The 13,071-nt window shown below is 61.4% G+C and overlaps 1 protein-coding gene across 4 annotated transcripts; it reads left to right on the forward strand.

Moving 5' to 3' along the window:
* The first annotated feature begins 48 nt into the window (after positions 1-48).
* TMEM53 (transmembrane protein 53) lies at positions 49-12,794 on the forward strand. Of its 4 annotated transcripts, none has more exons than XM_051999890.1 (3): positions 49-244; positions 9,035-9,156; positions 12,103-12,794. In XM_051999890.1, the coding sequence occupies exons 1-3, from the start codon at positions 184-186 to the stop codon at positions 12,754-12,756; spliced, it is 837 nt and encodes a 278-aa protein (XP_051855850.1). In that variant the 5' UTR covers positions 49-183; the 3' UTR covers positions 12,757-12,794. The 4 variants fall into 4 exon arrangements, with proteins under 4 accessions (XP_051855850.1, XP_051855851.1, XP_051855852.1 ...); XM_051999891.1 differs by having other exon boundaries at positions 52-244; positions 9,041-9,156; XM_051999889.1 differs by lacking the exon at positions 49-244 and adding an exon at positions 5,713-5,859.
* Positions 12,795-13,071: the final 277 nt, after the last annotated feature.

The following is a 13,071-nucleotide window of genomic DNA, read 5'->3' on the forward strand; positions in this document are numbered from 1 at the left end:
GGGTTATTTCTGGGGTAGGGGGTGGGATTTCCGGTTCCCTATGCGGGAGGCGGGGCGAAGAACTGGAAAGGGAGGGTCCCAGCGTGCGCGGAGCCCCGACCCAGTCCCGGGCACAGGGGACTCTGGCCCGGGAGGGAGGGAGGGTTCCCGGGAGGGAACCCTGGAAGGGCCTCACCACCCGCCATGGGCTCCGACGACTTGGACGTGACCATTCAGATTCCGGAGCCGGTCTCGCGCTGTCAGGGTATGGGGCTGGGAGTGCGGGCTGGGTGCAGGGCTTCTCTCCGGGCTCCCCACACCCCCCCAAACGTGCCCTTTGGTATGTTCCCTAGGAGTATCCCCAAGGCAGGTTCCTCCGTACCCCGTGGCTCTCCGAGCAGGGGCTCTCCCGTGGACCCCCACGGTTCCCCGCGTAGGGCTTCCCCAGACACCCCTCTCAGATATCCTTGGGCACGCCCCCCCAGGAATTCCCCCCTACTGCGCAGGGTCCCCCTGGCCCTCCTGGGCCCCACGCAGGGGTTCTTGCGTGCGCCGTGACCCTGCGGTTTCTCCCGCGCGCCTCTGGGCCCCTGCGGGGGGTCTTCCTGCATCCTGGCAGAGGGAGGCGCTTGGCCGAGCCCGCTCCCCGGCCCCCCTGCCCTTGCTGCCTGATGGCCAGATCCTGCTCGACAGGTTCCTGGCCTGCTTTGGATGGGGCGCCCCACAGGGGAGGGCCCGCGAAGCCCTTGTGTCCTGACACAATGCCTTGAAACAGGAGAGCCCTCCCTCCGCGGCCGCCCAGCCCCCTGAGATCCCCTGACATTGGGAGCTGGCAGCGCCCTCAGAGGTCATCTAGTCCCAGGCCCCGAGAGGGCCAGACTCGCCCCGGCATGGGGTCCCCTCCCGGCCGCGGCTCTGTCCAGCGCAGCAGCTGAGCCCTTGGGGCGCGGCTCCTCTCGGCCCGCGGACGTGGGTCCAAGGCTGTCGGGGGAGCACATCCTCTTGGTGCCCTGCTGCCGGCCTGGTGGTGCTGGCTGGTGAATCGCAGCCATTCCTAGAAAATGGTGGCTCTGGATGTTTTCCTAGGACAGGATGGGGGGAAGCATCCTTGGATGCCCGTGTCAGGACCCAACAACGCTCCTCCTCTGAGGGAGGAAGCTCGAGGCTTGCTGAGATTGAGGGAGGAGGGAGCCAAGGCTCAGGGAGACTGACTGATCAGTCACAGGATCTCACGGGGGGAAGGGACCCTGCAGGCCTCGAAGCCCCCAGATTCAGGAGCTGTGACTTAATGTCGTCTCCTCCATCCAGCCTCTCCCGGAGCCGGTATGGGGGTATACATATATTTATATATATATATATGTATGTATGTATGTGTATATATATGTATGTATATTACATAGATACATGGAATCCAAGCATTTGATTTGACCTTTATTCCTATTCAATCTCTTAATAAAGTCAGAATACCATTCTAGTCTACTAAGCTCTTTTTGGGTCTTGACTTTGTCATCCAGGCCGTCAGCCATCCTCCCAGCTCTGGGTTGAGTCATGATCCATTTCTGACCTCCGGGTGATTTTGGGAAAGGGTGGGATTTCCAGTATCCATAAGTGAGAGAAGGAATGAAGGACCAGAAAGGGAGGTTCAGCACAGAGAAATTGATTTTAAAATATTAAAAGTTAAATTTTTCTTGGAGGGGGAAGAGAACTGACTTTGAATTCCCCTCCCCTTCATTTCTCATCTCACTCTGTCAGTCATCAAGCAGTGGTGAAAGCTTAATGGGTGCTAGGCAACTGGAGACACTAAGAGAAAAAATCCCCGTCTGCAGGAAGCTGGTGTTTTAGGGGGACGGCCATCGGGACATAGATACATCATCAACTAACATAGCAAATAGAAGAGTCAGCTGGGTATGTGGCTTGGGAAGGTCGAAGAGGGATGATGTCAGTGTGGAAAGTGAGGCGGGCACATGTGCGAGAAACTGAGCTCAAGCCAGTCTGGCCTGATTCCACTGTGGAAGAGTGGAGACGGGGGGAATCAAGTCCGGTGAGGCTGGAAGGGTGGAAGCAGATTGTGAAGGGTTTTAAAAGCTAACGGGGGGCATAGGGAGCCACTGAGTAAATTCAGAGAGAGGATGTTTTGGGCACAGGCTGACCAAAGACCAAGTAGGCGAGGTCTTTGTGTTGGGGGCATAGAGCACCCCAAGAGTCTCCTTTCCCATTCACAGCCAGATTGCAAGAAAAAGACGTCTCTGCTTACTGTCCACCTCCTTACTCCTTTGTTTCTCAGACCTTTATAGTCATCTTCCAGGCCTTGACCCCCTCTGCATCACCTGGGATTTCCTTGTGGCCATACCCGGTTTCTTCCTCAACCTTTCGGCAGGTTTGACCTTGGTGGTCCCCAGGGACCTGTGTGGCCCCACATGCTTCCTGCTTGTCCGACCATTGTGGGAAGTCCCCCGGGGTCAGGCCTCTCTGGACCCCTAACTAGCTGGGGGACTGAGGCAAACTGCTTGGCCACTTGACCTTTTTTTGTCTTAATAATTGGAGTGGAGGATCTCCCTCATCTGTGAAGTGGGGATGCCAACAGCCAGAGTTGTTGTGAAGATTAAGGGAGAGGCTAAGCTCTTACCCTAGTGCCTGCTACAGAAGCAGCTTGACAAATGTCTGTTCCCTTCCTCTTAAACCCACCTACGACTGCGGATCCCCCTAAAGCCCTTCATAGTCTAGATCCGGCCTCTGTCCTTTCTGACATGGTCCTGGTGGTGGGGAGTCCCCAGCACCCGCTGGGGGAAAGGGCTTTATGCAGAAGGTGCCACTTAAATCTAACCATGAAGGAAATCAGGGAGGGCATTCTAGGCACGGGAGGCAGGCAGCCTGACCAAAAGCGTGGAGGTGGGAAATGAAGCTTTTTTTAAAATCAAGTTTTTATGAAAATGCCTACTGGTTGTCAGGCACTATGCAAAGCACTGACGATACAGCTGCAAAGAATGAAATAATCCCTATTCTTAAGGAATATATGGATTTTATCAATGTGAGAAAACAGACCCATGGCTTAATCAAAATGAGGCATTCTGGATGGAGAGCAAGGAGGCCGATTTGACGGGATCCGGGAGTGTGTGGGGGTGCGGTGAGCCGGAGAGGCTGTCGCAGCAGGGGGCAGAGGTTTGAGACACCCGGCAGAGGAGTTTGTTCCTGGCCTTGGCACAACAGCAGCCACGTGGCACCTTTACGACAATCCCTTCGGCAGCCGAGTACTGGGTGAAATGGCAGGAGAGCCGGAGCAGAGCGGGAGCCCAGAGTCTGTGGCAGCAGTCCAGGGAGGGCCCGCCCTGAGAAAGGGCTGGGGAGAGTGGAGAGAAGGAGAGGATGGGGGAGGAAGACAGACCTTCACTGGAGAGCTGGATCTGAGAGGGAGTCCAGGCAGGCCAGAGAAGCCCTAAAAGCGGGACCTTCTCTGGGAGCGGCCGGGCCAAGGCCGCCGGTTTGCTTCTGTTTTCTCCGTGAAGGAGATTGGAAAGGACAGAACAGAAAGGAGTTAGAGGAAGCCGATACCCAGGTTAAGTGTGGACTGAGAGAGCCCTGAGCCGCCTCGTGTGAGCCCAGGTGAACGACACTTTTTGGGGGAGTCCCTCACACTCGTGGCTCTAACTGCTGAGTCACGCGGAGGGAAGGACAGACTCCCGCGGCTGTGGGCCAGTGAGCGTGATTGCCGGGAGGACTGTGGACCCAATAAAGAGGCGATCGGCATCTCTCCAAAAGGCAGCAGTGGCCAGGACCGCTGACAGACTGCCCGACCACCCGCTAGGTCAGGGAGTGCAGAGATAATCATTTACCTGGAGGTTAGCAGGAGCTGGGACCTGTTCTCACGGGAAAGATGGAGAGATAGGGCACCACTGGATGGGTTCCAGACCAGCTGTGGCCGAGCTCCGAGTCTGTCAGTGGTTCGTGTCAGCTTGGCAGAGGCCTCCCAGGGATCTGCGCCTTTTTACCTGCTTATCAATGATTTGGTTAAAGGCCAGAAGGTGCTTATCAGATCTGCAGCCCATCCAGGGCTGGGAGGGGGGAGCCCGCTTGCCGAGGAGCTTGGCAGGCCACCCAGAGCACGGGGCTAAGCTGGATAAGAGGAATTCCATAGGAGTGAATGCACAAGGTTAGGTTGGGTAGGAAAAACACTCAGCAACCCAAGGACAGCGCAGGGGAGGCTTGGCTACCAAGTTAGTCCAGACTCCAGCCTCTCCTTGGGGCGACTGGAAGCTCGGGGTCAGCAGGTTGTGGGGCCGCCCCCGAAGTTCAAGGAGCTTGGCTTGTGTAAGGAGGGCAGGGTTCAGGAAGAGGGAGGTGGTGGGCCCGGTCTGCTGCCCAAGGAAGATCTCCTATGCTCGGGGAAGCTCAGGGCCAGCCACATGATGAAGGGCCATGAAATCCCGTGTGGATTGGGAGTGTTGGGCCTGGCACAGAGTGGGGAGAGGGCCGAGGGCCTTCTTTCTCTGTGAAGGTTTGTCACTCGGACTCAGGGTTCAGAACAGGAGCCAAGGAGGGAAAGGCAGAGAGACCCACTGAGTCAGGAGGGAGAGCCGCTTGTCAGGTGTATCACGGCAGTGTTTAATGAAGTTCTGGCTGTTTTCCTGCTCATCTCCCCCCTACCTACTGAATATTTTTTTTTCAATTACAGAGATAGTTTTCAACATCCATTTTTGTAATGAGTTCCAGAATTTTCCTTTTCTCTCCCTTCCCCCCAAGACTGCAAGCAATGACATAAGTTATACGCCCGCAATCACATTACACGTGTTTCCACATTAGTCACATTGTGAGAGTCCGGCTCGCCGTTTTTTCGGCTGTCGCTCCTCTCTGTGGGATCTGTCTTGGAGTATCCACCTTGGCAGTTTCCTTCTTCTCTCCTCCTTTTCCATTTAAAGCCCCTTTGATTCGATTTGCAAGGCACTCGAAGAGTGGATTCTTGCTCGCTTTGGTGGGTGCCCTCTGCCCCTGAGCAGGGGCTATCTGCTGGCCCAGAAATAGAAAGCCATTGTCATCTGCTTTCTTTGAAACCAGCTCCCTGTTCCCTTCCAGATACCTTCCTGTCTGAATCCCTTCCCCTCAGTGAGCGGCAGGGTTGGAAATAGCACCCGAGCCCCAAAGGGCATCCAGCTTCTGGCCCAGACCTTCCTTCAGGGGGGCTCTCTAGGCCCTGCTGGCAGCAGATCCCGGCAGTGGGCGGGAGTGAGCCGGTTGGACGAGTCTTGGGAGATTCTTGGTGACTTTTTTTCAATTTTTTTTTTTAAATGATGGCTTTTTATTTACAAGTTATACCAAGGGTAATTTTACAGCATTGACAACTGCCAAACCTTTTGTTCCAATTTTTCCCCCTCTTCCCCCCATCCCCTCCCCCAGACGGCAGGTTGCTCGGTGACCTTTTAAACCTGTTCTCAGCTTACGGTGCGGGGCCCCTTGTTGATCCTCGGTCGATGGCTTCCCTGGGCTGAGGGTGAGTGGCAGACAAGGCAAGGACAGATCTGGCCCTGAGCAGCCAACGGACTGCGAAGGGAGAGGGAAGAGGAGGAGCGGGGCTTGGCAGAGCTGGCAAGGAAGGGCTCATGGAGAGCGTCCAGTTCCTGCCCTCTCCTGCTCTATAGAGGAGGACCTCAAGGCTTAGGGAGGAGGGAGCCTCAGCCACTAGACCTGGGAAGGACCTCAGCCTGGCCCTCCTGGAGCTCATGGCCCAGTAGGAGCAGATGGGACCCAGCTGAAGGAGAGAGAAGGCAGGGATGGATGGCAGGGGCCTAGCGGAGCTTCTGGAGCTGGGCTGGGCTTGGGAGTCTGGAGAACAGCCCGAGGAGGCTTCCTGGAAGAGGTGGAAAAGGGAGGCGAGGAGTGTGAACAAAGGTGCTGGTAAAGGCCACGTGCTGAGTGGGGACTGCGAGGAGGCGCTGGGGGAGAGCCGGGAGTGTTGTGGCTGCATCTGCGGGGCCCCTCCGGGCAGGCTTGGGACCCCGGGCTGACAAGTCTGTGCCCCGTCCTACAGTTGGCTCCGAATTTGAGCAAGGAGGCTCCTCTTGTCCAGGACTCGGGGCTCAGTGATTGCACATCACACCCTGGAAGGACTGGCTAGTGCTGCTCCTCGTGGGGCTCAGGGTGTGCCCCTGGCTCGTCCCCAAGGATCTGGGGGCTGGTCGGGGCACCTGGTGTACAACTGTCTGGAAACCTTTCCCAACCCCGCCGCACCTCTCTGGTTCTTGTGACCCCTGGGAGGTGTCAGTGTGGCGGGGCCGGGGCCAGCCCTAACCCTGCGTACCCCTGCGCAGGCTGGCACGCGGGTGGCTTCCCGGAGGGGCTCCTGCAGAAGTCACTTCCTCTCCTCTCTCCCCCTGCAGACCTGGGGTTCAAAGGAAGGAAGGTTTGGCTCCCGAGTCAGAGGATCTGACCTGGGAGTCTCTGCCCTTCTTTCCTTCCCCATCTGGGAAATTCTCTGACATTTCTCCCTCCCTCCTGGGGCCGTGGGCTCCCTGGTCAGGGCAGTGATCCAGATTAGCCCCGGCTTCCGGGGCCTAAGTGGGAGGTGTGGTGGCCACAGGCCTGAGGCTGGTGCTGAGCCTGGCTCCAGGAGACCAGAGGCAGGGCTGGTCACGGGGCAGGGCTCTCGGGTTCGCCCTCACAGTGGGGAAGGGCCGGGAGCTGCAGCCAGCTGCCCCCTCCCGGCCTCTCAGCTGCTGCCTCCCCGGCCCTTGCCCGGCATCCTCCTGGCCCAGATCGGAGGCCTAGATGGCAGAGCTGGCGCCCTTTGCCTCCGGAGCGCGCTGGCCAGAAACTTGCGAAAAAGGGGAGTAGCCAGTGCCCAGGAGCAGGGTGGGCAGGGAGGAAGCGGCCAGCGGGGCCGGGGATGCGCCCGGGGGTCTGCAGGTGACAGCCGCCCCTCACTCCCAGACGTGGCGATTCCATTAATTTCTACAGGAATGTGCTGGCCTTGTGGTTCAAGGGTCAGTGATTGATATATTGACTCTCTTCCTAACAGAGCCTTGAAACTCACAGGTCACCCTCCCCGCTCCCATAAATCTTAGTCAAGCTGGAGGACGCGTCCTCTTTGTCCCTTTCTGGTGCAGGCCCTGGCCGCCCTGGGAGAGCCCCCGGGCGCAGTGAGGGAGGGACCCTTCTTAACTCTGGGGAAGAGCCCCGGTTTCTCCGGGAACGTGGGGGGGGTGAGCGTGGGGGGCCCTCTCCAAGGAGGTGGGGCGGGGTGGGCTCACCGAAGGGTTTGCAGACCCCCCCCTTCCTATCTCTGCCTCATCTCAGAAACAGGAGGCGACCCTCTCTCTGGCCTCCGCCCTCGGCAGAGGAGGATTATGGTCAGTCTGGACACGGTGACTTAATGAGGACACCGAGAGCCCAGCTAGTGGAGGCCCCCCGGAGGGGGAGGGGCAGGGCCTGCTTTGTGAAGATTAGTTGAAAGGATTAGGGCGGGAGCCCCTGGGCAGGAGGGACCTTGTACTTGACCTCGGACAGGGGAGCAAGGGGGAGGTGGTCAGGGCCAGGTTGAGGTTTGTTGTCAGGAAGGAGGTTCCCCTGAGAAGAGGGTCCCTGGAGGTCTGTGCGCAGGCCCTCGCCTTGTGCCCTGGGGGGTTCTGGCCGGGGGGCTGGGCCTGGGTGCCCCCGAGCTTCCTTCTGCCGCCAAACCCTGGCCCACGAAATGTGGCCAGAAGAGGCGGGCTCAGGCTGAGACGCCCCTCGGCCCCTCTCAGCCTTGTTCTCAAGAATCCCCTTTCCTTAGTCACAGGAGGGAAGCCTCTCCCAGAAGCCCCCGGGCCTGGCACCTCTCGGGCAGGGTCTCCATCAGGCATGGGCAGGGAGGGCTTTTAGGGAGAAGAGAATGTGGAGGCCGGCCTCTCCAGTCCCCCCACTGGAGGACTGAGGATTCCAGTTCTGGGGCCACCCCAGGAACCCCCCTCCCAGAGCTCCCCTTCCCGCCGTTTCTGATCCTGACAAACAGACCCTCCGGCGGCCCCCACTGCCCCCCTCGACACTGTCCCTCCTCCACAAGGGGGAGGCCTTGAAGCAGGAGCCGTGTCTGCTTGGAAGGGCCTCGAGGGCTGCGTTTGCTGGGGGAGGGGCGCGGGGGTCTCAAGGACGAGGTTGTTTCATTTTCGGTGACTCCTAGTTGGCGTGTTGGGAACGCGATGTTTGTGGAGTTGAATTTTGTGAAACATTAAAGCCGGGGACCGGTCGGGGGTCGGCCTTTGGGCTTTTCTGAACGCTGTTGGCGAGGCCGCGGCTGCAGAAGCCGGCCCGAGAGCCTTGCTTTGGGTGTTAGGCACCCGCCGGCCGCTGAGCTCACGCTGGGCCTGGGCTCCGTTGCGCTGTCGCCGTTCCCCATTGGCCCGCACTCTGGTATCCAAGGCCTTCCCCCCTCCCCCCCACGCTCCGCTGTGTCCCTCTGCCTGGTGAGAAGGGCCCGGCTGAGCCAGACGAGCTCCCTGCCTTGGCTTTGGGCATTTTTCTGCTGCCCCCCATCTGGGTGCTCTTCCTCCCCTCTGCCTCCCGGCTTCCTTTAAGTCCCAGGTAAAATTCCAGCTTCTCTTAGAAGCCTTCCTGGCCCTCCTTAATTCTAGTGCCCCTCGGTTTACCCCTTGTGCATTTTTGCTTCTTGTTTCTCCCCCTTTGTCTTTTGACTCTTTTTGTAGCTCCAGGGTTTGGCCCCTGCCTGGCCCACGGACTGGCCTTATCCTCGATGGGGGCCGTGTGGGGCCCCTGGGGACACAGGCCTGGGCCTCCCTTGCCCCGGTGGCAGAGGAGAGGGCTGGATGGTGGGATGGACAGGGGGGCGGGGGCGGATCTCCGGGCCCTCGACACCGGCACTGCTGGGCTCGGCCAACTTCAAGCTAACGGTTCCGGGTGGGACGTGAAGCCCCCGAAGGTCCCTCAGCTCTAGGCCCCGGCCCTGGGATGAAAGCCCGAGTGTGATTCTGCAGGGGGGTCTGAGGCTGGTGGGAAGAAGGGCAGAGGGAGGGCCACGTCCTGGCCCGGTCTCTCTGCTTGGGAGGAAGCTTGATCCTGGATTATATTTCAGAAACAGGCCTAGACCCAGAGAGAAGGGAGAGAGGGAATCAGCAGCCGGTGGTGATTCTGCTGGGCTGGGGAGGCTGCACCGACAAAAACCTGTCCAAGTACAGTGCCATCTACTTCAACAGGGTGAGTGAGTGGCCGTGGCCGCCTCCTCCCTGCCCGAGGGCCCCCTCCCCTCACCACTGCCTGCCGGGAGCCCGAGGGCCCCCCCACTGCCTGCCGGAGCCCGAGGGCCCCCTCCCCCCCACTGCCTGCTGGGAGCCCGAGGGCCCCCTCCCCCCCACTGCCTGCCGGGAGCCCGAGGCCCCCCCCCCCCCCCCCCCCCCTCCTGCCACTTCTCCTTTCTGGGCTGGAGCACTGGTTATGTACCTGCTGGGTACGGCCCCACCCAGCCCTCAGAGGGCCTCCATGCCGGACGGCCGGCCACTAGCAGCCAGGCTCCCGCCGGGGATGACAAAGGCAGCAGGAGCCGGGCCAGAGAAGGACCCGACTCCCTGGGGAAGGACCCAGTTGGGTTGGCCGGAGGGGGATGATGGAGAGGAAGCTGGAGTCGGTGGGGGAGGGGGAGTGTCTTGAGAGCCAGGCCAAAGGGAGCGGCTGAGGCCGGGAGGCCGGGCTGGGCTTAGCGCCCTCACCACAGGCCTGGGGCCCCGGAACCCCCAGAGCCCCCAGCGCTGCCCAGGGTGGCCCCAGCAGCAGCTCACTGGGTGAGGGGGCAGGCGGAGGGAGCTCCCAGGGTCAGCCCGGCTGGGTCTCCTCCCACGGCCCAGTGCTCGGAGCTTCCCCCCAGGCCCGGTCGGCTCAGCCCGGGGGCTCTCCAGCAGCTCTTGCCTGGCCCTGTTGCAACCCCAACAGTCCAGGATTTTTGTTGCCTTCTGGTTTCCTCTGTCCCAGCGCTTTGGGGGGGGAGGGGTGTGTGTGTGTGTGTGTTTGTGCTGGCGATGGGGTTTTCTCTTCCCCACTGGCCCGGCCTCTGCCTCCTGGGCCCTGCCCTGCGCTTTCCCCCAAGGTCTTCCTCCAGTCCAGATGAGGAGGCTGGCCCCGAGAGGATGTGGGGGCTGTCCAGGGCCGAGTGGGAACAAATCCCCTTTTCTGTTGTTCCACTGGGACAAGACTGGGCTGCCTTAAAAAGGCATTTTTCCCAGGAAACAGATAATGTGACAGGGCCCTAGATGCGGAGCGGGGAGCCCTTTCCTGTGGGCTGTGGGCAATTGCTTGGGCAATTCCCGGTAATGGAGTGGGACCCCGAGTGCCCTGTGGGGAGGCCCGGCCTGTCTGGCGGCCTCCCCGTGGCTGGCCACGGGCCCCAAGCCCGTTCCCTGGTTGTTTGCTTCTGCCCTTTGGGGGAGAGCAGCTTCTCGGGCCCTGGACTGGGGGCCTCCGCTCCACCCCTCAGGCCAGACGCAGACCCACCCCCTCCCCTTTCATCCTCATCCCACCCAGTTGGACTAGTCCCCACTGAATGACCCCCCACTGAGCTCTGCCCTCATTGGGCAGGGTGTTGATGACTGACAGGGACTCAGCCTGTCCCCCTGGGTGGGGACTATTCAGGGCAGTCCCAGCCCTATGTTTTTGGGGAGCAGAATAGTGGCAGCTTCAGGGAGTAAAAGGCAGGTGTCTGGCATCCTTTGGGCCTGATCTTCTGCCTCCTCTGGCTTCTTCCCCCTTCCCCTTGCGTCTGTCTCGGGGACATGTGTTCTCCACGGCCCTGCTGCTCCCCCTGCCCCGTCCCTGCTTCCACACAAGCTGCCCCCGCCCAGAGCCGCCCCTGCAGCAGGCCCTGGCCCGCCTGCCCCTGGTGACTCAGCTCCTCCCCAGCTACAGCGTGTCCCCGATAGAACGGAAGCTCCTCGAGGTCAGCAGGGCCTGGCACAGAGTAGGTCCCTAAGTGTTTGGGGGTCAAGGACTAGGACGTAGTGCCCCCAGGCCCTGGGGCTCGCAGCCCCCTCCATCGGGGAGAAGGGGCTTCCTGGAGGATCTCCCTCCTGTGAGGGCAGATGGGTTCCACGAGGGAACTCGAGGCACAGAAGAGAGAAGGGGCTTGTCCACAGGGTCTCGTGTGATTCATGGCCAGGGAAAGACAGGGAGGGCCCCAGGGTCCTGCCTCCCAGACCTTGTGGATGGAGAAGCTCTGAGCCCACTCCCCTGGGCTGCATAAGCCAAGCCTAAGGTCTTTCTGTTCCCCCCTGAGCCCGAGGGAAGGTCCGGGGGTCCTGGAGTCTTGGGGGGCCCTGGATGATCCCCACACCCTTTCCTTGCACGGTCCCTGCTGTCGGGGAAGGAGCTTAGGGCTGGGAACTATTGGGGACCTCGGAGAGTGGCGGGAGCGAAGGAAAGCCAGACTCCCCTTGGGCTCGGCTGCCAGGCTGGAGGGGGGGAGAGGGGCAGAGACAGAGGGCGAGTGCGGGGGTCCTGGGGGGGCAGTGGGGTCCTTCTGGGGAGGCCGGAGGGGCCCGCTCTGCCTTGTTCCAGCCCCCTCCCCGGCCCACCTCTGCCCCCTCCTGGCTGGGGGCGGCACTGAGGATGCGTTGTGTGAAGGCTAGACAGTAGTCACTGTAAAAGATCCACAGGTCCTGGTGGACTGCTATCCCTGCTCCCCCCCCCCCCCCCCGCCGCGGCGGGACAGCATTGGGAGGAGCACCCCGAGACCGCAGCCTAGGCCAGGGTGAGGGGGGAAGGGAAGCACCCCTTATTTGGAAAAGAGAGCCAGTGAGTGCAATGGTGAAGGGATTCCCTGGGGGTCCTTGGAGGAAAGGAAGATGTTGGTCCTGGAGGGTCCCAGGAAGGGGAACGGGGCCTTCTCTGGCTCCCCTAGTCCCCCCCAAACCAAACTGAACCCCAGTGCCTGCTGCCGGGAAGCTCTGGCAGGGCCGGCCTGCTGCTCATTTGGCTGCGCCTGCAAAGAGTAGGCGCTTGATGTTTGCTGACAAGCTTCGGACAGGCTGCCTCCACAGCTTCCTGGGGGTGGGGGAGGGTCTTTGGGCCCCGCTCTGTCCCCCTGGTCCCGCGCGGCGGCGACCGGCGGCAGAGCTTTGGCGCTGACCTTGTGGGTGGGGGGTCTGGGCCCCACAGGGATGCATCGTGATCCGCTACACGGCCCCCTGGCAGATGGCCTTCTTCGCGGAGCCCTTCGGCATCCCCTCCCTGCGCGGCCCTGCTAAGAAGCTGCTGGAGCTGCTCTTCGACTACGAGATCGAGAAGAAGCCCCTGCTCTTCCACGTGTTCAGCAACGCGGGGGTCATGCTGTACCGCTACGTGGTGGACCTGATCCACACGCACCGCCAGTTCAGCCACCTGCGCGTGGTGGGCACCATCTTCGACAGCGCCCCCGGCAACAGCAACGTGGTGGGCGCCCTGCGCGCGCTCTCCACCATCCTGGAGAACAAGCGGCCAGCCCTGCGCGTCTTCCTGCTGCTGGCCTTCGCGCTGGCGGCCATCCTGGTGAAGCTGCTGCTGGCGCCCATCACCGCCATCTTCCACATCAACTACTACGACGCGCTCATGAAGCAGTCGTCGCGCTGGCCCGAGCTCTACCTCTACTCCAAGGCCGACCGCATCATCCGGGCCAGCGACATCGAGCACATGGTGGTGGCGCGGCTGGAGCAGCAGGTGCTGGTGCGGGCCGTGGACTTCTCGGCCTCGGCCCACGTCAGCCACCTGCGGGACTACCCCACCTACTACACCAGCCTCTGCCTCTCCTTCCTCTACAACTGTGTGCACATGTAGGGCCAATAAAAGGGGCCCCCCTCCAGCTCGGGCTGTCACCTCTGGCATCTGTGCTCTCTTCCCTCCCGCCCGGAGGGGGCCGCCAACACGGGCTGGGAAGGGCTCGAGGCGGGGCCGGTGACGGCGGCTGGCCACGGGAGCGGGGGAGGGCCTGAGGCCGGCACGCGCTCCCCCCAAGCCCGGGCTCGGGGACCCGGAAGGCTGCCCGGCCCCGGGGGGCTGTGGGTGCGGCCTGGGTGTTTGCCAGCACCTGTCCGGGAGCCTTGGGCCCCTTCCCCTGCTTTACTCCACAGTGGGCTGCGGTCTGGAGCGCAG

This window comes from Antechinus flavipes, chromosome 4 (assembly GCF_016432865.1).
Source record: "Antechinus flavipes isolate AdamAnt ecotype Samford, QLD, Australia chromosome 4, AdamAnt_v2, whole genome shotgun sequence".
In the NCBI taxonomy this organism is placed as follows: domain Eukaryota; kingdom Metazoa; phylum Chordata; class Mammalia; order Dasyuromorphia; family Dasyuridae; genus Antechinus; species Antechinus flavipes.

Coding starts and splice junctions, on each gene's coding strand:
- TMEM53 (XM_051999889.1), top strand. CDS start 5,742: ATGGATGGCAGGGGCCTAGCGGAGCTTCTGGAGCTGGGCTGGGCTTGG. Junction 5,860..9,034: donor GGCGAGGAGTGTGAACAAAG/GTGCTGGTAAAG, acceptor ATTATATTTCAG/AAACAGGCCTAGACCCAGAG. Junction 9,157..12,102: donor GTGCCATCTACTTCAACAGG/GTGAGTGAGTGG, acceptor TGGGCCCCACAG/GGATGCATCGTGATCCGCTA.